Source organism: Apis mellifera, linkage group LG3 (assembly GCF_003254395.2).
Source record: "Apis mellifera strain DH4 linkage group LG3, Amel_HAv3.1, whole genome shotgun sequence".
Classification (NCBI taxonomy): domain Eukaryota; kingdom Metazoa; phylum Arthropoda; class Insecta; order Hymenoptera; family Apidae; genus Apis; species Apis mellifera.
The window spans coordinates 5,276,766-5,302,916 of NC_037640.1; the positions used below are offsets into that span (position 1 = coordinate 5,276,766).

General features: G+C 28.9%; 5 protein-coding genes across 11 annotated transcripts in view; 2 read left to right on the forward strand and 3 right to left on the reverse strand.

The window, feature by feature from the left end:
* Nucleotides 1-7: 7 nt before the first annotated feature.
* On the reverse strand, nucleotides 8-7,091 carry LOC408749 (ubiquitin-protein ligase E3B). 3 transcript variants are annotated; one of them, XM_006560960.2, is made up of 16 exons: nucleotides 6,623-7,091; nucleotides 6,217-6,366; nucleotides 5,790-6,117; nucleotides 5,507-5,695; nucleotides 5,241-5,432; nucleotides 4,963-5,152; nucleotides 4,634-4,873; nucleotides 4,399-4,570; nucleotides 4,206-4,324; nucleotides 3,967-4,082; nucleotides 3,663-3,865; nucleotides 3,238-3,538; nucleotides 2,777-3,169; nucleotides 2,541-2,705; nucleotides 2,352-2,463; nucleotides 8-2,281 (listed from the first exon to the last, which is right to left on the reverse strand). In XM_006560960.2, the coding sequence occupies exons 1-16, from the start codon at nucleotides 6,769-6,771 to the stop codon at nucleotides 2,109-2,111; spliced, it is 3,192 nt and encodes a 1,063-aa protein (XP_006561023.1). In that variant the 5' UTR covers nucleotides 6,772-7,091; the 3' UTR covers nucleotides 8-2,108. The 3 variants fall into 3 exon arrangements, with proteins under 3 accessions (XP_006561023.1, XP_006561021.1, XP_006561022.1); XM_006560958.2 differs by having other exon boundaries at nucleotides 3,967-4,097; XM_006560959.1 differs by having other exon boundaries at nucleotides 3,967-4,091; nucleotides 6,623-7,090.
* Nucleotides 7,092-7,983: 892 nt separating this feature from the next.
* LOC408750 (pre-mRNA-processing factor 19) lies at nucleotides 7,984-10,374 on the reverse strand. Its single transcript, XM_392284.7, has 8 exons — nucleotides 10,281-10,374; nucleotides 9,920-10,069; nucleotides 9,535-9,812; nucleotides 9,273-9,467; nucleotides 9,032-9,187; nucleotides 8,735-8,965; nucleotides 8,297-8,637; nucleotides 7,984-8,170 (listed from the first exon to the last, which is right to left on the reverse strand). Exons 1-8 carry the CDS (start codon nucleotides 10,297-10,299, stop codon nucleotides 8,026-8,028), a joined length of 1,515 nt encoding a protein of 504 aa, XP_392284.2. The 5' UTR covers nucleotides 10,300-10,374; the 3' UTR covers nucleotides 7,984-8,025.
* A 3,058-nt stretch (nucleotides 10,375-13,432) lies between these two features.
* LOC408751 (E3 ubiquitin-protein ligase RNF185) lies at nucleotides 13,433-15,275 on the reverse strand. Of its 2 annotated transcripts, none has more exons than XM_003249719.3 (5): nucleotides 14,971-15,109; nucleotides 14,304-14,463; nucleotides 14,077-14,208; nucleotides 13,833-14,002; nucleotides 13,433-13,755 (listed from the first exon to the last, which is right to left on the reverse strand). In XM_003249719.3, the coding sequence occupies exons 2-5, from the start codon at nucleotides 14,450-14,452 to the stop codon at nucleotides 13,658-13,660; spliced, it is 549 nt and encodes a 182-aa protein (XP_003249767.1). In that variant the 5' UTR covers nucleotides 14,453-14,463; nucleotides 14,971-15,109; the 3' UTR covers nucleotides 13,433-13,657. The 2 variants fall into 2 exon arrangements, with proteins under 2 accessions (XP_003249767.1, XP_392285.1); XM_392285.7 differs by lacking the exon at nucleotides 14,971-15,109 and adding an exon at nucleotides 15,116-15,275 and having other exon boundaries at nucleotides 13,479-13,755; nucleotides 14,304-14,461.
* Nucleotides 15,276-15,446: 171 nt separating this feature from the next.
* Nucleotides 15,447-18,805, forward strand: LOC100576290 (WD repeat-containing protein 78). Its single transcript, XM_006560957.3, has 4 exons — nucleotides 15,447-15,564; nucleotides 16,171-16,635; nucleotides 16,902-17,295; nucleotides 17,402-18,805. Exons 2-4 carry the CDS (start codon nucleotides 16,172-16,174, stop codon nucleotides 18,776-18,778), a joined length of 2,235 nt encoding a protein of 744 aa, XP_006561020.1. The 5' UTR covers nucleotides 15,447-15,564; nucleotide 16,171; the 3' UTR covers nucleotides 18,779-18,805.
* A 76-nt stretch (nucleotides 18,806-18,881) lies between these two features.
* Nucleotides 18,882-26,151, forward strand: part of LOC410957 — a 68,992-nt gene continuing 61,722 nt past the window's right edge. Inside the window, exons 1-2 of one of the 4 annotated variants that reach the window (XM_016911410.2) lie at nucleotides 18,882-19,622; nucleotides 20,581-21,039. In XM_016911410.2, the coding sequence (XP_016766899.1) occupies nucleotides 21,000-21,039 (40 nt within the window). In that variant the 5' untranslated portion in view covers nucleotides 18,882-19,622; nucleotides 20,581-20,999. Of the gene's footprint in view, nucleotides 19,623-19,998; nucleotides 20,446-20,580; nucleotides 21,040-26,151 lie in introns of those variants that run through there. The other 3 variants (XM_006560955.3, XM_394433.7, XM_006560956.3) reach the window with 3 other exon arrangements.

Genomic DNA, 26,151 nt, shown 5'->3' on the forward strand with positions numbered 1-26,151 from the left:
AACATCGTATAATTCAGTATATATATTTACATGATTTTTGTCAATCATTATCGAATGTATTAAATTAACAAATCCATCGTTTTTCTTTCAAGTGCATTGCAACATGTACACACTTTTATAAAAAATGTTACAGAAGTACACGAGTATCTAACTCAAACAAGCCATGTACAAAGCGCACTTTCTGTTATTGATACGATTGTAAGAAAAATTCGATTACATTATATTTTATATTATTTCTTTTTGAGTTTCTTTTAAAATAGAAAAGTGATCTATTATTATGAACAGGTACTGAAAAAGAAATTATCGCTCTCATCCTACAATCGTAACAATTTTATTTGACATTTTTACTCCATATATCCATATTTGTATAAATATTCACATTTATCATATATATGTATGGTTTCAATGATAAATATACTTATAAAGGAGAGCATTATCTATTACTTTGTTCAATTGTACATGTGTTTGCACAAGGCATGTATTCACAATTAATATTTTAAAAAAGTGAGAAACTAATTATTAATCCTAATGAAAAATAACAAAGGCCAAAGTTATTGTATATTATATCTTTCTATACTACTCTAATCAAAATAATTTCTTTACTACAATTCATATTGTGCACTTTAATAAACTAATTGATATACAGTTATTCATAAATTATTCATAAACATATTGTTCTATCTTTCTAAAAAAATGTCTATTAATCCTTTATTCCTTTATTACATTTAGTGAATACAGGCCTGATAAACTTACATACGATCGTATAGGAAAATATGAAAAGATTATATCTCGAATTATTTTTTTCATATTAAATAGGCTTCTATCTTTGGTCTGATCGAATTTTTATCGATAATATTACGAGTCATTTGTTATTTGAAATTACGCATAAATCTCGAGAAAAATAAATTTCGCTGTAATATCATATTACTCGCTATAATGCGAATAATTAGTGCTCCCTTTCTTTTTTTTTAAATTTTGTTTGAATTTATCAAAAACTGATGAATTGCAATTGTAGTTTACAAATTTAATTCGAAACGTTCAAATAGAAGAACAAACATCATAAGTTCATTCGATTTGAACAAATCGATCTTAAACTCTTAAACAATTATGGATTTTTAACCCATAAGCGCCCGTGGATATAATATATACATATATATATATATATGTATATGTATATATATATTTCCAAACAGATCATTTGAATCCCTTTATATATCATGTCAAAAATTTGTACAAAATCTTGAGAAAATAGCTCTCCACAAAATAGAGCTTTGACTTTCAAATAATTTGAAAATTTTAGAAATTTACGGATCCCTTTTTCTTCTTTTTTATCTCTTTTTTCTTCTCTTTTTCTTTTTTTTTCCTTTTTATTTTATTCTATTTTTTTATTATTATTATTATTATTCACCGGGCACCAATGGGCTCGGATTTACTATTCGTTTCATGTATTTTATTGATTTAATAGACAGTAATTTATAGTTCTATAAACTAACAAGCGCACAATATTAGCAATATTAAGCTCATGAGGTACAGTGTGTGTTTACACCATAATAATCTACTATTTGGCGAGAAATCTTTCAAAATGAATTTAGAAGACTTATATAAATGCTATAAAAAACAAAGTGAATCCAACATAAAAAATTATTGTATTATAAATAAGACAAATATAATACATATAATTTATACATCCATATAAGATTAATCTTATAAAAATTTTAGGAAATACAAAAAAATATTTCATTCATTATAATTACAGATTAATTCTGTATCAATATCCTTTGATTGATAAGGAGAAATATCAAGAAATATTAATATAAAAATAGAATAACAAAATGATAACGAAAATGTATATTTTATCATTTTATATATATTATGAAATTATATGAATTATCAATTTAATTTCAACAATTTTTTTCTTAATGTTTTTTTATAGATAATACACATGTGAATTATGTGGTCTTATCCAATTTAAAATTTATGATATAATTAAAAATATCTCGCCAGACAATTTGGATCGTAATAGTCAGGCACCACTCAATCACTTTGTATAAATTTTCGTTAGTTATTTTGAGCGATATACATCGGAATTACCTTAAATCAGTTGTAAATTACGAAAGTTCAAAACCCGTATTACTAGTAACAGCATAACGTAGCTTCTCTCGTAAGGTACTTTTCTTTTGATAATTTGGTAATTTAAGGAGATTAAAACATGTAGACGACGTAGGTAAACGATTCTGCGGATCTTTCTTACGAATCGTAAAAAATCCCCTTATTACGCTACCTGATTTATAAAGAATTAATACAATAAATAGAAAGTATACAAAATACATATGGTGTCTATAGTTTCATACCAATTGTATCACCCGTATCCTCGTCGTCACCAACTTCAACACAACGAATTGAAAATGGTGGTTCTAAGTGTGCAAAGCCCAATAATGGTGATTTCGAGCAGCTTGTTACGAACTGTAATACGAAAAAAAAAATATAGAAACGGAGAACAAAATTTACATTATTCACAATTTTCATATTAAATGATGTACCTTTAAGAATAAGCCTCTTTCTTCTTCAGAAAAATCTTTCTCTAGAATATCCCACAACCAACACACTACACGATGACTATCGTGGAAACCGCCATAATATTGCGTATGTCTTCTTAAATCTCGTAAATCTAATGGAACATTATCGCCCGAAATTAATCTCTGTAACTAAAAATAAAGATGCTTTATAGAACATTTGTCTAAGAAATGTTAAATTCTTTAAAAATTACTTATCTTACTTCAGGAGTAGAAAACAACGCCAACCATTCTGGATTGATTATAGAACGGAATCCTTTGATAAAAGCTGCTGTTTGATCTTTAATTTGCATATGCATTCTGAAATGGGCCATTAAATGTATATAATTGATTTTATTTTCATTAGTAACCGGCACCGCTCGTCCTCCAGGAATCAATTCGTGTGTAACCAATTTACCTAAAACGTCTTCATCAAGAGAAAACGTTAATTCTAATTGTCTAACATCACCTTTATAATGCTTCACAAGAGTAAGACTTCGATATAAATCTCGATCTAATGAAGCCAATTCATCTAACCAACTGTATAATGCACCTCCAGTTTGCCCAGAAAATTGGGAAACAAAAAAAGATGCGAAAGGTACGTCTACAACAATGCCCTAGAAATTATAGTGTCTATAGAATATAAAACTTTTATATTAGTTTCGTAGTTATATATTTTACTTACTTCATATACTGCTTTACCCAGCATACGGCCAACAAATTCAAAAAGTTGCAAATGATTATCTTGCATAGAAGATGTTGGAGATGGATAAAGTCGATTTTCACTAGTGACTTTAAATAAATTCAAAGATGGATCGAAAACTTTCTTTATTGTCTCCTCTAAAAATTCTTTAAAGACTCCATCTTGATCAATGCCTGCTTCAGCTAAACCTTGCTCATTTACAAAACGAACTCTAATGACACCTTTAAGTGCCTGAGAGGGTAACATCGCTAATTGGCGATAACCGTCTTCCACTATACGAGTTCTATAAAATATTTATATCATTTTTATATAGGATTTTTAATACAAAATTTTTTATATAAAAATTTTAATATAGAATTTTTTATATAACAATTTTTAATACCAAAAAATAAAAAATATCCAATTACCTGTGAACAACAATAAGAGTTGTTGGCGTACTATTACAAGCACTTTCAGTTAAACCCAAAACTGCTTTTTCGTTAGCAACATGCTTACGAAATAGTACAACGCGTTCCGAATGAGGAATAACGTGAGGCATTTTAGAAAGGAGAAGAGCTGCACCTCGCCTGCCTTTCTCCAAATCTGCCAGAAAACTAGATACTCGAACTTCCTGTTTTAAAATATTCATAATTTAAAATATTCACTTTTTTTTTTTTTTTTTAATATGATATAATATCAAAATGCGAAAAAGATTTAGTTTAAAATACTTAACTTTGCCAACCAGTGCCCTTCTGGACAAAAAGTTCGTCTACAATCTCGTCGGTAGATTGCCATTAAAAGGGTGTGAAGAGAAGTAAACAGGGGATTATTAGGAACCGATTTCACGTCTGGAACATCTAAAACTTCAGTACATAACTAAACCACTTAATTCTTATGCTTATATATCGAAAAAAAAGAAACAATATCAACTATATTATAAAAAAATATAATGCAAAGATTATGACACCCACCAAACAAATTATTGAGCACTGCTTTATATAAAAACTGGTTTAAAAAGTATGATATCGTTACAAAATCACTAAGCTTAAACGGATCTTGTTGTTCATACATTTCCATATCATCTAAAATTCTGAATACATATATCATTAATATCATTAATATATTTTTTATAAAATATTATTTTCACAAAATATATATACTTACGTAACATAATGTGTCATACAATCAGAAAATAATATCAACATTTGAAATTCAGGTGCTGTACATTTTGTATTAGCAGCTAAATGATCCAAAAATGCTTTCAAACCACAATGAGGACCCAATGTTCCCAAAAATAGATACATATGGTATAAAATTTTATCTTGATAACATAGACCTATTACATGATGAACATAATTTGATAAATATATAATATATGTATATATTTGTCAATACTTACCAGTTAATATTTCCATTTTCATTTGTGTAAGTGTATGTAAAGCAATTTGATAAAGGGAACAAATTAAAGCTATTCTAGTAGTCTCTGCACTTCCCAATTTTCTATAATTTTTAGTATTATTATTTCTATTTGTACGTGCTTCCAAAAACGCTCTTCTAAAAATATTAGTACCAACAGATGTACTCTGTTGCTCTATTGATGGAGGTATCTCTTTTTCAATAAGTTCAGTTAAAGGTTGACCTAAAAAATTTGTATTATAAAATTTATTATTTATACTATTACTTTTAATAAAAATTTATGTATCTGTAAAAATATATCTATATAATTACCAATTAATTGTGTAACTATTCTTCCTGTCCATAAACAGGCTAATTGTGATTTCACATATGGGATAGGTTCTTGTAAAGATGTATCAACTTTTTGTGCAAGCCAACCAAGAATAGGATGCCAATGTGTTAAATTACTTTGTTTTGCAACTACATATTGCTGACATGCCTCCAACATTTTTGTTACAACAAACTATAAAATTTAAAAAAAAATGAAGTTTATTTTTTATGATTAAATATTGATATTACATATAATTATATATTATATAATAAATCTATACCGTAAAAGATGGAAAGTATAATTCCTTTAACACTTCATCTCTTTCAATATTAGCTAATTGTATTAAATTAGCTAATAAACACAGTGCATAACTACCTTCCAAAGCATTAAAAACTATTCTTAAATTTTGTTCTGAATTTAACAATTCCAAACTTCTGGCAAATAAATTGTTTGTAATAAATGATGAAATACACTAAAAATATATAAAAAAGAAAATATTATATGCTGTAAACTAATATTTAATATTATATATTATTGATTACATACTACTGATGATATATTATTTAAATGATAGATCAATGCAGGTACACTAAAAATATTTATCAAAAATAATGAAACCAATTTATCTGACATCTGGGAAGAGATTAATGGTCTTAATGTCAATGTAACTGCTGCTGAAAGTGCAATTGGTTTTAAAGCAATCTCGACTCTACCCAATCCTTTTACTAAAAATGCCTAAAATAAAATTAAATATAATGAGAAAATTAACTAGTTCAGATACATAAATATACTAAATAACAAAATAAACTACAATTAATAAGATAATCACTTGCATAATGGGATAAAACCCATTGTTGACTAGGTGGCCCATTATGTTAGCACAAAGCTGATTCATACCAGCTTTAAGTTTTTCCATTCCTTCTACTTTTTGAATTGCCCATGTTCCTGGTGATGTAAAACTAACTAATGTATGTAATCTTAAATGGATGGATTTATGGTCAGATACTCTTTCTGGTTTAAGATTATCTAAACCAGTTAGACAATAAAGTAATATTGTTTTCATTTGTGATATCCATGATATGTAGCGATCTTTGTTCAATACAAGTCCTACATAAGAAATTTCTGGTGATTCTGAATCTAGGGTCAATACTAAATATCTGAAATATTTATTTTTGTCAATTTTTTAACAATTATTTATAATTTCTTAATTTTTTCCTCTTCCATATTTTCTATAAATATTTTTTATACATACATACCTACATAGCTTTTCTATTCTTTCTTGAACATAATCTTTTTTATATATATACAAAAATTTAAAAACGATTTTATACACATCTAAAGCAGGTTTTAACTTTATATTTGTTTCTGTATTACCATCATTGAGAAAATTTGTATCAAATTCTTCTCTGAAAAATCATATTCTTTTATCTACTATTATATTGAAAAATTAATATATATGTTAATATAAATTTTTTATATTATGTAGATTCATATCCGATAGATAAGCGGCCAATGGAAGATTACCAATGGGTAAATAAATATTGATAATTGATCAAAAAATTATAATTATTTTATTTATTATATTTAAAAGAATTATTTAAAAAATCGTACAACTATCGCAAGCAAACACAATTGCAATAAAAACAATATTTAAAAACTTACAAAATTCTTTTACGCGTCAACCATCCCCTAATATAAGCCTGAATTAAGATGACAGCAGCTTCTCTATCTTTTTCATGAGCTCTTTCTTCTCTGGCAGCCTTCATTTGCTGAAGGAAGCTGTCTTTGGACGGCTCTTCAGCTTTAAACATCCTTGATTTACCGCGAACGCCCGCTAAGCACTAAATTATGCTAATGACAAAACATTGTCAGCTGGTCATCCGCGGTCACTCTAGTTGACATAACGATTCAACCACCCACTAGAAAATCATCCTTTCCAGTAGTACACGTCACGTTGATTTCATTCGTTCTATAATCACTGTGACCGATCGGCAGCAATTGCCACTCGCCACAGGTTTCTCACCATCACATAATCTGGATATATCTCCGTATGACAGCCAACTACGACGGCCATTGTTATTAATTTGATTCGAGGATGAATATTGAGGACAAAGGATATTAGGTTAGGTTAAAAAGCACGTGACTAGTGGCGCCAGAAAATTATCGAAATAAATTATCAAATTATATACTTGATTATTAGTTTATGATTTGCTATAATATAATTTTATTGCAAATTTTACTTATTTTTTAAAAAAATATATTAAGTATACAAAAATTGCAAAATTATAAGACATTTTGTTTTATATATTCGAATAAATTGTATTTCATTATTTTAAATGATATCCTGAATAGTTAACACATGTCAAACGAAAAAATTTTACATTTCCTCTACAAAAATAATGTTAATTTTATAATACTATATACTACTATTTAATATTTTGTACTTTGTTTAAATGAACATTGAAAAGAAATTCATCAATAATTCATAATATACATATAATCAAATTTAAATTGTATTTAATGTAATTTAATATTTTTTTACTCACTTTTGATAAATTAATAATCTTCAATCAAAATTTAAAGAATTATATAAAATATTAGTATTTATTATTATTATTATAATATTATTAGTGTAAAGATATTAATTTTGAAATCCACATCAAAATTAACTTGAAATCAAATTTAAATATAAAATTTAATTTGTAAATATTTTTCAATTAAAATTTTTGTTTTCAAAATTAAGTGAATATATATAAAAATTTGAACAATTTGAATACATTGATATTATTAAACTTTTTAACCAAAATAGTTAACACAAAAATAATATCAATTACGAGTGCATTATCTATAACAATTTTAAAAAAATATTTATACAATAACTGCACTCAAATTTATTGTTATGAAGTGTCTTATATTCAAAATTCTTTTAAAGAATTCATAGTAATACTTAAATATAAATCAAATGATCTTTCTTAAAACCATTTGTCATTACTTTCATAATAAACTTATACTACAAATTCTAATTTAATTTGTTCTTAAATTAATATATTTTTATTACTAATTATTTAAGGTAATCCATAAAGTTTTAAAGTTCTATCCATACTAGTCGATGCTATATATTGCGCATGTTTTCCGAAACGAACACCAGTTGCGGCTGCCGTGTGATCATTAAGCACTTTCAGTTCTTGCCACTGCTTACACAAATACACTCTAAAAATAAAAATATTAGATAAGTAAATCAGATAATAATAATAATATCAGATAAATAAAAATAACAGATAAAGAATTAATTCTAATATAATTGAACTTAACTATTCCATATGATATAATTCTTACCTTACATCTGTTCCAGCTACTGCCAGATATGTTCCACTTTGATCAAAGCAAATATCTTTAACTTCATACGATTCCTCTAATTGAAGAGTTTTGAAATTCTTCAATTTACGCAAATCCCAAAGTTTCACACAAAAATCTTCTGCAGCAGTAGCTAAATAATAACCATTTTCAGAAAAACTAATTGCCGTGATAGGACCTGAATGACCTGGGAAATTAGCTACATTTGATTGTTCCTTTAAATCCCAAATCTTCACTTGAGAGTCTTGAGTACCAGTACCAAAGATTAATCCATCAGGATGAAATTGCGCCGTCGTTAAAGGCTGACTGACTTGTCCAGCAACCTAATAATATATTAAGATAACAAATGTATATAATATATTGAATTTTAAAATTATAAAAATTTATTTCTGAAAATTATTATTTTTCTTGTAAATATACCTTAGTTAATAATCTACCAGTACGTATATCTGAAAATGCCCAATGTTGATCTAAAGATGAACTTAATAAATAATCTCCTGTTGGATGTAAAGATAGTCCAGTCACAGGAGCATCATGAGCTTTCAATAGTAATGTTGTTTGACTAGTTCCTACATTCCATATACGTATTGTAGTATCAGGTGATGCAGTCATTACTATATCTTCTTCTGGATGATAAATTACTCTAGTAACCTTGAAAATATAACAATATTAAACATCAAAAAATATTCAGAACAACTGAAAATAAATAATTTATACCTTTTTAGTATGTCCTTTTAATATTGCAACAACTTGTTCTGTATCTTTATTAAATACTGTGGCATTTTTATCTGCACCACCTGTTAAAATTTTACTAGTATCTGCACTGTGAATATCAAGTGCAAGTATACCAGGAACACTAGCTGAATGGAGACCCTTAAAAATATAAATAAATAAAATTAATAATAATACATGGAAATAGACAAATATTTATTATATAAATACAAAAAAAAAATGTTACAGGATGCGATGCAAGTGTTTGAAATGCACGAATACTATCTTGTGGAAGTAAATCTTCAGGAACTGAACGTCCACGACGTTTTCTTTCCTGTGTAAGAACTGTGGCTCTTTCCTGAAGTTTTTGTATTACATCTTCAGTAATTCCAGCTTGCTCCATAGGCTGAGCAGCTGTACCACCAGCTTCTACTGCAAGTGCCTATAACATACAATTTATAAACATATATTATGATATATAAATAAAATTAATAGAATTTTATTCTTACAGGTTGTGGAATGGTAGTAGCCTGAACAATCCCTGCTTGAGGTTTCAAAGTAGCTAAAGCTTCTCTAGCAGCAGTTACTTCTTTTGTCAATCTAGCAATTACACGACATGCTGCATCATGTTGATATAATGCATGAGATAATTCCTGTCTAGCTGTTTGAAGTTGTTGTCTAAGTGTAAATGAATGTAACATAACAGCATCCCATTCATCTTGTAAAATTTTTAATATAGCTGGAATTGAAGTAGCACTTGGTGGTTTAGGTTTAACTATTGCAGTGGCTGTAAAATAATAATATTATTGATAATTTAACATTTAATAATGAAATTTAATAGATATATTTTATAATATAAATAAATTTTCTAAAAAAAAAATAAAATTAATATACTTTTAATATCAATAAGTTGATCTGCAGTTAATTCCTTTCCAGTTATAGGATCTACTCCATTTTCGGCTAAATATTTTTCAATTAATCTCTTTTCAAATATAGAACCAGATACTGGAGATACGACCGGATGCTCCGGAACTTCGTTAGAAACTGAAAATAAATATTTCTCTCAGAGAATTAGGTGAAATATAATGCAGAGATTGTAGGTTATGTTCAATTCTTGCCGGTATACATCATAAATTTTATTACAAAAAACATTAATTTATTTTTATTATTATAATATGACCTCATCAATAAAAACTTAATACAAATTTTTGTATTTTTAAATAAAAAATAATTAAATAAAAAAGAAAAAACTTACTTGCACAAGAAAGCGCCATTTTCACACACACAGGACGTGTTTACTACGCATGACATTTAAGTTAAAAAACTTATTACCAATTTTTACTATAAATTTAAATATATGTTATTTATATATATATATATATAGAAAACATTTTATGGAATTATAAAAAATATGTATGAGTTACAATTATAATTATATTTATATATTATAAAATATTTAAATTATAAAAAAAATTAAATATATGAATAAAATAATTTTAATGAAAAATGAATTTTAATAAACAGAATTTATAATTAAATATAATATTTTCTTATTAAATGAACATTATTTATATAAAGATATAAAGATATTTATATAAGATATATTAAGAATTTTCTAAGAAAGATTTATTATATTCAATATAGAAAATGCTATATATCAATTTCCGTTTTAATGAAGTAAACATGGCTTCTATAACTGTCATTTTCTTTCTTGCAATCATCTTTACAATTTCTTATATCAATTCAAGAAAGTATTATCTGCAAGAATTGAAGTATTAAATATATTTATTTTAACTAATAGAAATATAATTATATATATTAACATGTTATGGGTTTAAATCAAATCAGAATAATTCTAAATATTAAAAACTTCGTTCAAAGCTATATTAGTAGTCGTCTAAGCTGGTTCGCAAATATTTTTATAACAATTTATCTTTGAAGATTTATTTACTAATATCGTACATCCTTAATTAATAATTATTAATAGCATAATATAAAATAAGATAATTGAAAAAAGAATCAGTTTTTTCTTTTTAATTATTCAGGAATATTTATTTATAATATTCAAGAATAAACAATTGGTATTAATATTATATGAAATTTTTGATTTGATTAAGCCTTTATTTTTTTTATCATATCTAGACTTTTATCTGTTAATTTATTATTTTTTTATAATATATAGATCTTTTTATATTGCTTCATTATATATATAATTTAGTAGAAATATCTTATTTAATTTTTTTTTCTAATTTAAGTAATAATTGAAAAAAATACAATTTTTTAAAAGAATAAGAATTATATAAATCCTTATAAGTTATTTTAGTAATAATCTTGAATTTAAAGATATTTCAGATGCATTTCCTGAATTTGTTATCTTTAATGATGAAGCAGAAGTACAATATAAGGTAATATATATATTACATAAGATAATTAGTTTTTATTTTTCAGGAAGAATGTAATTTATTAATTTCTAAAGGGTTTATAAAAAAGACAACAAAAAATAAAACAAAAAAAAATATATAAATTAAACTTTTCTATTTGTTTATAAATAAAAATAAATATTATTCTCTTTAATTAAAAATTGAATATTCTTTAATAAATATTTTCTATTTACAATTTAATAACTAATAATATAAGTCTAAAATATATATAAGATATTAAAGGGAATATTATACATATATATGTGTGTGTGTGTGTGTGTGTGTGTGTGTGAATATATATTCAATTACATAGTTCATAATTGATATCTAATTGCAAAATAGTAATAGGGATCTTTTGATTGCTATCTTTTAATATCTCATGTTCACATAAATGAAAGAGCATTATATTATAATCTTATTGGAGCTGCAATCTGTGATAAAATTTTTAGATCTATAATGTGACAAAATTGATCATTATAGAATGCTTGAATTTCTTTATATAAAAATCTTAATTGTTAAGTTTAATTAAATTTAAATATTTTTTAATAAGATATTAATTATAAATGAATGAAAAAAATATATATTTAAAGTATTTTAGTGCATTTAAATAAATTAAAATCTTTTAAATCTAATAGAAGTATTAAATTGAATTTCAATACATATATTGATTCACAATAACTTTATATAAAACTTTTGTAGTAGGATATTTTAGGTATATATTTATATTCCACACAGTATTATTTTTTTTTTATTACAATATTAATTTATTTTTGTAAGTGCATTTAATAAAAAAAAAAAAAAGAAAATTGAAAAGAAAACATTATATAAATCAATATATGTTATAACAATTATATACATTAAATAATTTAAGTAGAATTAAGATTATATTAATATTATATATTTATCTATATTTTATCTATATAGATAAAATAATTTTATCTCTAACTCAACAATATTATTTTCTACTTCATTCACATTATTTGTATTACTAAATAAATGTAATAATTATCTTTAATAAAATCTATAACTACAAAAAAATAAGGAATGTTATTAAAAACACATTATTTGTATTTTTTTGCTTCTAATTTATTCTAATACTAATATATTAAATAAGTTTTTTAAACAATTTACAATACTTAACTTTAAACAAATTACAAATCATATTGTAATAAATAATGCCGATAGTATATTTTTTTTTAGTATGGAATATGTTCAATTATAAATGTTTCACTTTCAAGTTAATTCTAAATTAATTAACTTTCCAACTTATATTATGGAATGTTAATTTTCATTCAATGTAACAATCATTGAATTAGGATATAAAACGAATCTTATTTTTTTTTTTAATTATGATCGTCATTTTTCGGATTTGTAATTGCCTTTCTTTTTTTTTTTATTTCCATAACAACCGCGATATAAGTAAAAGCAGAAAAATAAATAAGATAAATCTATTATCTTATATTTTCAATGTTAATGATAACATATTATATATTTATATACAATAAATATATAATATATATATATATATATATATATATATATATATTTATATATTTATTTATTTTTATTCCATTTTGTTTGTATTTGTTATCAAACTGTCTTAATAACTAGATTATATACACTATTTTAATAATTAATAATAATAAAACCATAGGTCCATAATAATATAATAAATCTAGATAGATTTATTTTAAACTAATCATATATGTAATGTATAGATATATCTTACGATATATATCTTATAAATCTAAAAGTGATAATATTTATATTTATATACATAAATATTATAAGAATAAATGGTTTAGTATCTCAAAAATTCTAAAATCAGAAAAGTTACCTGCTTGAATATACGTGTTTATATAAAATATAATTAAAAAAAATAACCTATATTATTTTTACATGATTAATAACAATATAAGTGATATTACATTTAGATAATAAATTTATTTCTTTTATTTTAAACTAATCATTTAAACTAATCATTTTATTATAATCACAAAAAATTAAAAATAAAGTGTATATACAAGTAAAAATGTTATTACACTTATAACAAAATCCGTTTGTTTATTCAAGCAGATATAGTTACTGTAGCGAGTAACAACGATTACACAAACGAGGAAAGATCGATGTATTAATAAAAATGTAATGAATCAATTCAGCAAGTGGTGCAGGGTTACAAGATACGGAGCAAATAATATGGTTTAACAAAATGTTACGCCATCAAGAGCCAACAAACAAATATCAAAGCCACCCATAGAAATACTTTTGAAAGGAATTGTTCTTCTTCATATTGTGGTGTTCCTCTAGCAGCTGTATAAAAATGCATAATTAAATTCAATTTTATTAGATAGCATTATATATAAAATTAATTTATAAAGAAAAAATACCTGCACTTGGTCGTGTTTCTCCAAAATTAAAAGTAGATGTAAAGAATGCAAATGGAAATGTCCCGATACCAAATGACATATAAGAACCATCTCCAAAACCAAAACTAGAAAATCCAATATTATTTTCGGGTTCTGTTCTTTGCCCAGCAGGACGTGGTGGAACATTATTTCTGAATCAATACAATTTAAAATATATTATTAAATAATTATGCATTTAATTTATAAAAATAAAAATATAATTTACCTTGGATCTTCATGCCTTGTATCTCCACGTCCATACAATGGAATAACTTTATCTTTGCTAATTGCAGCTTTACAGACAGGACACATTTGCCTTGTTGGACGTGTCTCTAACCATTGGTGCAGACAAGGCCAACTGAATAATATATAAAAATGTATGTTTATTATTGAAATATAATACATATATACATTATACATTATTAATAATAAATATATCAATAATAAATTTACCAAAATAAATGACCACACATGCTAATAACTGCATTTTTTGCAGTATCAAGACAAATATTGCATTCAAATGTTCGATTATCCTTTTCTTTCTCTTCTGCAGTAGAATCCCATGGTTTAGATGGTCCAGCTTGTTCCCTTGTAGTACTCATATTAGAGAACTCTTAAAGAAAATGCAATTAATATTAACAAGAACTTAAAAAATATTTGTCATAATAAAAATTCACAAATTAATTGTTCAAAAATTTAAAAAATTCTTATATAATTTAAAAAATAAAAATAAAACTATTTGATTTAATTTATATTGACGTGGAGTAATGTTCAAAGCTATATCTTTTTATCAGTTAATACTGACGACAGTATTGTAAAGAAAGAAAAACAATTCTAAAAGTCACTGACAATCTTTGTAAGCATACTCTAACGACACTAACATCTAATGTAAATGTCATATAATAATAAAAATTAAGCATGAATATTGTTCATATAAATGTGCAATTTTCATTCACAATCATTAACATCGTATTTTCTGAATCTATTAGCATTTTCTGACGTATTATGTATCCATGAACAAAATCGGAAGTCATATGTCCGCGATAGAACTGTAAAAGTTGATAAAATACAAATAAGATTAATAAATGTTTCTTGCAGAAAACATCAAACTGTCACATACGGAATAATATTTGATGATAATATTAATCGAAAATTACACGATGAACAAAGTTCATTAGGTGTGTTTGGCAAGTAAAGATCGTAGGTCTCGTCAAAATACTAATGGAGTTGCATCTGCCATTGCTGACACAATTCATGTCACTTACTTTAGTCTTTTGACTGCGGAGCCCTCTCAGCAATTATTTATATTCTTCCGCTAACTTAACTCTATTTCCAAAATGATTTGATGTATCACGTATACTGTAGTCACAAATGCGCAAGTGCCATTAAATGATTTTCATGATTTTTCACGAAACGGATGTTCGAAATAACACGTAAGAGATTTGTCGTCAGTGCGTCTGCGCTTATCTACGGTAATGTTATGGCTGACAATTGTTCGCACAAACGATTCGCGTTTTATTTTTTTTCAAACATAATTTTGTTGACTGTTATAATTATCGTGTTATGATTTTAAAATTTTATTTAAATCCATCACTTGATTAACGCCGTATCTTACTCAATTGTACAATTACTTTTTATCGACTGTGCATTTAATACAATTCGATCAAGTTCCATAATGTCATAATAGAGTACGTGGTGGATACAATTTAAATAGGTATTTATAATTAAATTTTGTTTTATTTCATGTTAATTATTTAGTTATTACATCAATAAAAATATTATAAATATTATATTACATATTTATAAATATATAGTATTTTTATAATTAAGTAATAAAAAAGAATAGTAAAAAATTAATATTAATAAATTAAATAACAGTATATTTGACTCTCGATTATTATACAATTATGCATTAATAAAAGAGATAAAAATCAATCAAATATTCAGATATATTTTTTATTATTGCATATCATAATTTGTTATGATAATTATTATAAATAATCCAAAATATCAATGAAACTATACCTAAAATTGATTTCTATATCACCATGGAGTTTAATCAACTGTATCGTTTAATGCATTCTCGTTTGAAACATGATAAAGTGATGTCATAACTAAGATATAAAATATAAAAATATTTAAGATGAAAAACGAAAAGAATAAATAATGTAATAAGTTGAAACGTTATTTTAACATAATAATATAATATCAAAATATGTAAATTATCTCTTTAGTATTTTCTTGTGAACATTCGTTTATAGGTATCAATAAAATATAATATATATATATTAAAAGTTTATGACAAAAATATTTTTACTAGAATGAAAGCGGATGAATTAGAATCCTTACATCTTCCCTCGAGGGGTCATAGTAGCAGATTTGAAAGTCCAGTTTCATCAAAATTCAAGCTCAGCAGCACAGGAAAGACGCGAAAGATTGCCGGCAAAAACCTAACCTCAGTTATTTTACAAAATCGTCAGAGTTATCGCATAATAGAAGATGATGTCGATGTTACTCCAAAATTATTAACCCATCCAATTTATAGTTCAATCGATGAAAAGCAAATAACTGCATTTGAAACAATTGGATTGTCTCAAATCGTCAGCATCGGACAACTATCTATCATTTCCGGTATAAGAAGTGCATCTGCAATTATCAGAGCATCCTCGCTTCCTTCTGGCACTGTAGTAGCTGAGGATGTATTATTTGAAAGTTTATTATCTACTCAAGTTGATGAATATGTATATGAAAAAGAAGAAGCTCCTCCTCAATTTTATCTATCTAGGTAATTTTAAGAATATGATAATTTAAAAAATTTTAATTAGATAATTGTTAGATGAATTAAATAATTAGTATTATTATAATTAATTTTTTGGGGACATATTTACAATTTAAAGATAAATTTTTTTTTGTATACACGAGTTTTATTGATAAATAAATTATACACATATAATATATGTTCACAAAAAGTTAATATCAATATTTTATTTAAAAATAAAATAATCAATAGACAAAAATAGAAATTTAAATTAATTTTTTTGTCTCATTCAGTGACGATCCAAATATTTTCTTGACTCGACCTGAAACTGTAAAACTCTGTTTGAAAGAAACAGAGACCTTTTTTATTTTTGGATTAGATCCTCGGGTAGCTGATTTACATACGCCGGAAGGTATAAAAGTTCAAAAAGAAAATGAGAATTACGAATATAAAACAATTGGACCTGGTTCACATAGGAAATTAGTAGAGATTGAAACTCAAACTATACAGATACTTATGAGATCTCGAGGAACATATCTTTGTAGAGAAAGACGTGTAAATGAGGGAATGTTCGTAAATAATTGGGTGATACATGATACATATGCTCAACCCGAATTGATACTCGAAAAAAATGGTTTATTTGTAGTACATAGAAAAGAATCTATACAAAGGATGCTAGAAGCGCAGGTTTGAACATATTTTTAACATATAAATGTTTTAATTTTATTCATATAGAAACTACAGTAATGTTTATAAATTCATAAAATAATTATTTCCAATTTTATTTTCGTAGAATTTGAGATCTAAATTACCAAAGTCTGAAATAATCGAGATGCCTACCCTTCTTCAAGAACAGATATATATATTCCAACAAGATAATTTCCGGAATGCTGTGCGAATAATGGAGAGTATAATATCGAACAACATTTTCATTAATGCTCAAAAACGTTTTACCGGTTTAATCAAGCAAGATCCATGTAGCCTTGATTTAGAATTCACATATAGTCTGGATCTTCTTTGGATACATAGCTCTGAAGAAACTTCGGGAAGACCAATAGCTTCTTTGCGTTGGAATTATGTTAACAGAAGCATTTTAGCTGTAGGATATGGAGCGCGAGATAATTCAGAAATTAAAAATGGCCTAGTTTTTCTTTGGTCTGCGAAAAATCCTGGCAATCCGGCACGTCGATATTTTTTCAATAGTCAGGTATCGGATCTCGATTGGAGTCGTGATCGACCAAATTTACTCGCTGTTGGCTTTTATAATGGCGAAATCCTGGTAATCGATGTGAGTAAACCAGACCTCAATATTATACGACGAAGTCAAAAGGATACAGACTCTTCAAATTCTCCGCACTGGCAAGTTCAATGGTGGCCAGGTGATGAACAATACGATTACGAAGAACAAATTTACACGTGTAATGAAGATGGTTGCATTTTCTGTTATCGATATGTCGAAGATTTTATTTCGATGACGATTATGAAAGTTTTTAGAATAGAAGGAACATTGCCAGGTGTTAAGAGAACTGTTCAATGTGATTTTTTTGGTGTATCTATTAGTCGAAGTCCTGGCGCATTAGTGTTACAAAAGCATCCTACTTTGAATAATATCTATTTTATTGGCTCAGACGAAGGTTGTATTTATAAATGCTCAACAAATTATTTATATCAATATATAGATAATTTTCTAGCGCATGATGGACCAGTTTATTCAATGATGTTTTCTCCATTTTGTGAAAAAATATTTTTAACCTGTGGCGCTGACTGGTGTATTCGAATTTGGGCAGAAGGGCTAACAGACCCATTGATCACTTTGTCTACGACGATGGCATGCGTTCGATATGCAGTTTGGTCCCCAATTCATTCCACGATCATAGCGAGTATCGTCAACAATGAAATCTGCATATGGGATATCAGACGGAAAATATATAAACCTGCCTCGGTGACAATATCACCTAATAGCGCTAGATTCGTTATGATTGATTTTACGGCGAATGGTAACCAACTTGCAGTAGCGAATATAGAGGGTGCCGTATTTTTATATAATCTCGAAGGAATGCCATTTCCTCCGTATAATCAGCAACGTGTGTTGATAGATTCAATCAAAAAAGCTCTGGTTACGAAACCAGTAATTTTAAAAAACTTGAAGAAACTTGGATCACCATTTTAAATATAATATAATAAAAAGAAAATAAGATTATACTATTTTTAATTATAATCTTACTTCAAACTATTGTATACATATATATATATTTGTGATATTTTATCATAAAACGAGCATTTGAAAGCATTTAATGTTTAATAAACTGCCACAATATAATGCTGCTATCTCGTATTTATCCATGTATTTTAATCGTATTATTATAAAGGATAGATATGATATTTTAAACTTCTTTATCGACTGTGCAGCCGCGGGCTAAATCCAGCACGTGGGGACCCCTTTCGGTCCCCCGAAGCGTGCCCGAAGGGTCTTGCGTGATTCGCGCAAAGCACGGAAAGCAAAGCAACCATTTCGATTCAGGATGGAACTGTAGTGCCGGGACCCACTCTGAGGCCTGGTAGGCAAGTCGGCACGGATGGCTGGCTGGCTTGCTTGGAGGAGTTGCAGGAGAGTGCCATGGTAGAGGGGCTTCCCTGGCTGCTGCTGCTTGCGGGCACAAACCGCGCTACCGCCGTCAGCAGGCAGTCTTATTACGCCCGCACTCAACTACGCGAACTAAGTACTCTTCTTAGGCCGGAAACATAATAAATAATTATTACGAGCCTAATATAACGCGTGATTTCGGGCTATATATCGAATGGTGTTCGTTTTACGCTAAAAATTACGAATCTTGTACATCTCGAAAGATACAAGACTGTTTTTTGCATGTTCGATCCAACGTTCGGTTCCAGCGGGGATTCGCATTTTTAAGTCGACAAAATCGATCTCGAAATCAGTTAGAGAATCGAGCCGAAAGACGGCGAAGAAGTTCTCGAGTTCGATTGGTCGGCAAGGACCTGTTGCCTGGTCAGAGGTAACTTTAGAACGCTTTTTTCTTCGATTCGTTGTATCGATAAAGCATGTTTCTGTATAGTGATACTTTCTCGATATTCTTTTCTTTTTTTAATCTTCCTTTTTAAAGTATCTTCCTTTTTAAAAGTATAATTTTGTTATTTTATCGATACATGCGAATCGATACGTTTTAAAATAGTACAATACGATCTGATATATTCCATAAAGTTTAAAGTTTATCGAAATAATCATAATATCGTAAATAAATATATTTTTATTAGTAGATTTATTTAAATTCTAAGAATAAAAAAAAAATATTTATAAAATTCAAGTAAATTTTTAATGTAATGTAATTAAATTTACAAATTTAAAAATTTTAATTCGAAATAGTGACATTGTCTCCCTCCCGTGTTAATTTGACGAATCAAAATTCGACAAGCAAAATTCGCTTGACCTGGAATGCCAGTTTTACGCGCAACGTGTAAAGGAAATGTGTGTGTTGTGAGTTCGGTGTTCGGTGTAAAAATAGAAGAGAACAGACGTCCTGTCGGCCGTGGCGACGATTAGTTTCGTTTTCTTGGTAGTAGAAGCACGTTGCCGTTAACATCGATGGTCATTACGTTGTTTGTCGCGCGCCAAGAATTCGCGTCCACGCATACCGAACTGTCACGATTACCGCGTGTCACGAATTTATCTTCTATTTTGATCGAGAACAGTTTTCAGTTATTCGGTTTTACAAAATTTATACAAATAATCATCTGGGTTATACACATCGTGGAAAATAATTCCAAAAGCATTTAGACAAAATGAAAATATTGGTTATGACAGATTCGATAAAAACAATGGTAAATTTCAATTCTTCATGTAAACACGCTTAATAATTATTTTCACTGAATATGACATTTCATTGTTATAAATTAAGACGAATTGTTTGTTAATCGTGTTATTATGTCTTATTTGTTGTTAATTGTATGTTATAGGTAGCCACGCTGAATCGAACGTTATTTTATATTGATTGTGACGTAGTGACGTATACGAAGATATGATCAGTGTGAAGCCTCCTTAATAGCAAGGAACATGTGCAACTACAGAATAGTGGCGAAGCCGATGTTGCCGGGGCACGAGCTACACTGTGACCACTCTGTTCTCGACGAACCCTGACCGATTCCACCACTTGGTTTCACCAGCTGACTGTCGACCGGGACTGAAAACACGTTGTGGTGAATGCGCTCGTTTAAATATTCGTATGGTTGAATCGTGAGACGCGCGCGGTAAAGAGAAATCGATTTAACGTTTAAGTGTTGTTTCGAGTTAATACGTACGGTGTATAGACCGAGTTTCTTTCAGAAGTAGCGGTGTGTTCGTAAAATTACACGTTTTCACGTACATTCGGTACGCTATGAACATCAACGTTCTTGAATGTAACGGGTGGTTCACAAGTAAGTGTCCATTTTTTTTTGTATATTAGCCTTATAATCTCTTGCCGCCATATTTTTTACTACTAGCAAAAGTAACTAGATCTTTTAAATATAATCAATGTAGTGAATTTTATTTCAACGAAACATAAATCGATCGTATTTGCAATTATTTTTTGATCAAGATTTTTACTTATTCTAAAAAATTCGATTAGCCTTTTCGAATATTCCGACACATGTTCGACAAAAAAATAAACAAATTGTTCGAGACGGGATGATGTAACTGTATGTAACTTGTCGCGACACGAACCATATACAGCAATTTAAGTTTGACCGTTTCGATTCATTTATCACTAATGGATTTATCGTTTTTTAAAATTATTTTCTCACAATATATCGCAAAGAAAAATATCTTTAATCGATCAATAGATTATCGATCTCTCAATTAAAAAATATTATTAATACTCGATCAAGATTTAAAAATTCCATCGAGTATTTTTTAGATTTAAAAGTTGGCATTACTTTTCTGCTTATTTCAGGCGTTTAGTTAAAAATTTGTTCCTCTTCTAACGGGCTACTATCATTTTAATATGTGAAAAAGGAAGAAAAGAAACAAGTTTATACCATTCCGTTAATGATGCACGCTCGTGAATAATCTAATTAACGTTTCCAATTATACGTTTTAGAGAGAATTAACGAGGCATGATTCCTTTTACTTCGGTATTCGAGAATTTTGAGGCACGTTCCTCGAGTGTAAAATGTTTCCGTGCACCTAATTGCGGATCAATCTCAAATAGGGTTTTACAAATCGATCATAATGCTTATGATATACTTATTATCTGTTCGATGCACACATCCCATCATTGGTTCCTACCCTCGTAAACCTTTATCTGTAATAAGTCCCCGCCTATTTGACTAATCGTGATCATGCATCACGAGTACCTCTATCTTCATCTAATTTTTTACCGGCCGATGCAACCTGCACGTCCGGTAACCACATTCTTTCCCACCCGTTTCTGGATACCCTGGCCACATGGATTTTCAAGCATATCTCTTTTTCCCTCTCTGTTCCACCGGGATACATAAAATTTCAACGGCGGAGGGGATCCCTGCACGGGGAAAGTTCTGGAGAGTTTGGGTCACGCCATGTTTGTTGGTCATTTGGTCGGACACCGGTTGTGGATGGTAACGCAGGATTCTCAAAAGTCCACTTTTCTCAAAATGGATTTTAATCGAATATTAAAAGATGAGAAAAGATCAGAGGTGGGAATATTTATAGAAATTTACGTCTTTTTAATTCCAAATTGATTATACTTACTTGAAAATCTACTTATAGGTTATAAATGATCGTTGTGGTAGCAGAAGAAATTTCTTTCGACGATCGATCGATGTCGACGTTTCGTTCTTTATATTGAACGATTAGTAAGAATATTCTGTTCTTCTTCGAGTTCACGGAACTCAACGGAATTATTCATGAATATAATTCATTTCGTTATCGTCTGGCGAGAGAGGAGACATCTTCTTACCCGGCTGAAAGTGTGAAGAAACGCTTTCCGCTTATTTAGCCGTTCCAAATGTCGGCATCGACTACATGACACTGTACAAACGAAGAAAAAAAAAAACAAGATTTAAAGAAAATGCGTGGGTTTTCGTTATCAATGTTGGTAATTTATGCACGCGCGACTAGTAGATTTCTTGTTCTTGTATCGTGGTATCGTATCGAGTCATATATCATCTCTCATACTCGATCGGAACTGAATAATCAATTAATATGGAGAATAAATGATTGCTCCATCATCGAAGGGACGCGCATAAATCTTGTCTGCCTCATGTCGCGTTCGAGATTATTGTTTTTAAAAATTCTCATCCTCTCTCGATAAAATGTTTCGCGACATGTTTCCTTACCTTTTTTTCTTTTTTTTTTCTTTATTCCCCTCTTTTGAAACGTAGTAGAATTAACTCTCGTTAATCCGAGATTGTTGCAGGATGAATATATGAATATAAAGAATAAATTGCATTACAGATAGGAAGGAAATAATTTGCATTAATAAATCAATACTTGCTGATGCGAATATTATATCCTCTTAAATTAAAGTCGGATCAATTTCACTATTTCCAACAAGATTGTATAAGCGTTTTATCCGTTTTAATATTTTCCCAGGATAATATTTTCCACAATGAGGCATCAAATCTGAAACGCTATATCATTAACAAGAAGTTTAATTAATGATATATCATTAAAATTTCAAATTTCACGAGATTTTTCTTTTTTTGTCTCACAAAGGATTATAAATCCCTCTTTTTTTTTTTTTTTCGTTATTCCATACACCGTTATTCCGTTGTTTGAACGAGAAACTCGATAAATAAAATGGGGTGCAAGTTGGAAAAGGATCGAACGGACGTAATATAGAAGCGATAATGCTCGCTCACGTCGTGAACTAAAGACGGCCGAGGTGAACCGTTGATCTGCTCGCGTGGGTGTAACGAGAGGTATAATGCGCGGAAAATTACCGGCAGGCTTATGACTTCCTCGAAATCACCACCTCAGAGATACATATTGCGGATCCATTAAGTGGACCCTCGCGAAAAATGATATTCTATATTATTGTCGGCCGTTTCCTCGGAAAATATTTTTGTCGGATCTTATCGAAAATAATGATAGATATTCCCTTGTATCGGGGAAGAGGATTGGTCGGAAGTATTGTATAAGAATATTTTCTTCGTCGGAATAAAATCTAGTTTTTTTTAGAATTATTTATAGGGAGAATAGATCGAATATATCTTGTACGATCAAGAAATAATTTTGATCACGAATTGATCAATCGATAGATAAAGATTAACCTGAAGAGTTGATAGAGCAATATTAAATATTCAATAATTACAAATTTATATAAAATATATTCCTGTATCTTCTTTCTTCTAAATGAATATCTAGTTATACCTAGATACATCCACTTCGTCCCACACTTAAATCTTCGATCAATTTTTCAAAAACGTCTCTCTAAACGTCAAATTAGATAATCCAATCCTTCCAATCCAGGAACACGAAGATTTGTCGAATGTAAAGAGAGGAGAAAGAGAGAGATATCTTTTTGTTTTTTTCCACCAAGTCGAGTTACACGGGTTGATATTGAAATCTGGCGTGTAACGGAGAGCGAAGTCGAGAGAGGGATGTCTGTTAAACACGGCCGATAATAAAGGTACTTGTTCAAAGTGAGCGTGTACCGTAATAGACGAGATTAAGTCGGGGAAGGAAGGAAAAAAAAGAAAAAAAAAGAAGAGGAGAAGGCGGTGCACGCGTTACGTGAAAGCTGCAACGCAGGTATAAATAAGACGATAACGCAGCTACGTTTCTCGCCGTTAAAGATGTGCTAGATCGACGACCCGCGATCAGAAGCCGTGGGCGTTCGAGAACGGTCACGATATCGTCGCCAACTTTTCCCCTATTGTCTCGAAACAGGTATTCGGGTGTGTCTGTCGCGGAAGAATCTCGGGGAAGAAAAAGAAAGGAGGAAAGAAGAAAAAGAGCAAGAGTTATAATCCAATTTGTTCCTCTTGTCGATTAGAGAGAGAATTGCGATCATTCTAATCTTAGCTCGAGAACATAACGTGAATTTATTCCATTTCGTTTCCCGTCGATCGAAATTTCTTCTCCACGTTTAACGATTAATAAGAATAATGGAGTAGAATTTTTGGAGGATTTGGCGACGTAGGTGGCACGGCTGAGAGCAATAAGACGGGAAAACATTGAGAAGAGGTTTATGAGAGGCGAAGAAGTCGGCCAGCGCAAGAAAGGAGTCGCGCGATAACGCGGTGCATACATCTCTCCCCGTCGTGTCGGGATGAGATGAACCGTGCGATTAAAGATAAATGAACACGCGGGTGCTTGCCACTTATTCGATCTCTCTATACCGGCATTTAATCGCGCAACAGCCAATGAAACCGCTCGGCTAACATTTGTTGTACATCCGTGAAACATCGAACGCGGATGGGGCATCTACATTGGAATGGAAAATCACGTTGGGGGGATGGAAAAAAGAAATAAATAAATGGAATAGGGGAAGGAGGAAATTAGAAGACTTAACGAGCACGCGATTGCGGCCATCATTGATCACTTTCAACTGACCTTTTCCACCGACGAAAAAGATACGTGCAATCATCGATTTCTCGTTAGATCCTTTAAAGATTGGCCAAACGTACGAATACTCGCTGCATTGGCCGAGATTCAAAGATTTATCTCGAAGGATAGACTTCTCTTCTCAATATTATCAACAAGAATTTTGAAAATTTGAATTTCGATCAGAATCTGGATCAATTAATGCAACAACTTTTATCTGATTAACCTGAGACCTGCAGTTTTCTGTATACTCGTTAAACAGTGTTGTTTCTTCTCGAAAATATACATGCAATTTTTCAAGATTTGTTAACATTCTTAGATACTTCAAGAAAACAGAGAATAACAAAAATTCAAGAAAGTTCACAAGATCTAAGATTTATCTCGAAGGATAGACTTTTCTTCTCAATATTATCGTTTCAAGAATTTTGAAAACTCGATCAATTAATGCAACAACTTTTATCTGATTAACCTGAGACCTGCAGTTTTCTATATACTTAAACAGTGTTGTTTCCTCTCAAAAATATACATGCAATTTTTCAAGATTTGTTAACATTCTTAGATACTTCAAGAAAACAAAGAATAAAAAAAATTCAAGAAAGTTCACAAGATCTAAGATTTATCTCGAAGAATAGACTTCTCTTCTCAATATTATCGTTTCAACAAGAATTTTGAAAACTCGATCAGAATCAATTAATGCAACAACTTTTATCTGATTAACCTGAGACCTGCAGTTTTCTATATACTTAAACAGTGTTGTTTCCTCTCAAAAATATACGTGCAATTACCTTGTATCTTTTTTTCAAGATTTGTTAATATTCTTAGATATTTCAAGAAAATGGAGAATAAAAAAAATTGGTGGTGAAACGAATTTGAATTTTTTTAATTGGCGGGTTAAGAGAAGAAGGAAGGAAGAAAGATCTTCCAGGCAAAGAATTCATCTCGAACTGGTTGCACGCCGGAACAAGGGAGTAAGACATTTTTAAGAGACCTGCTCGCGAGGCCCCGTTTTACATACCCCC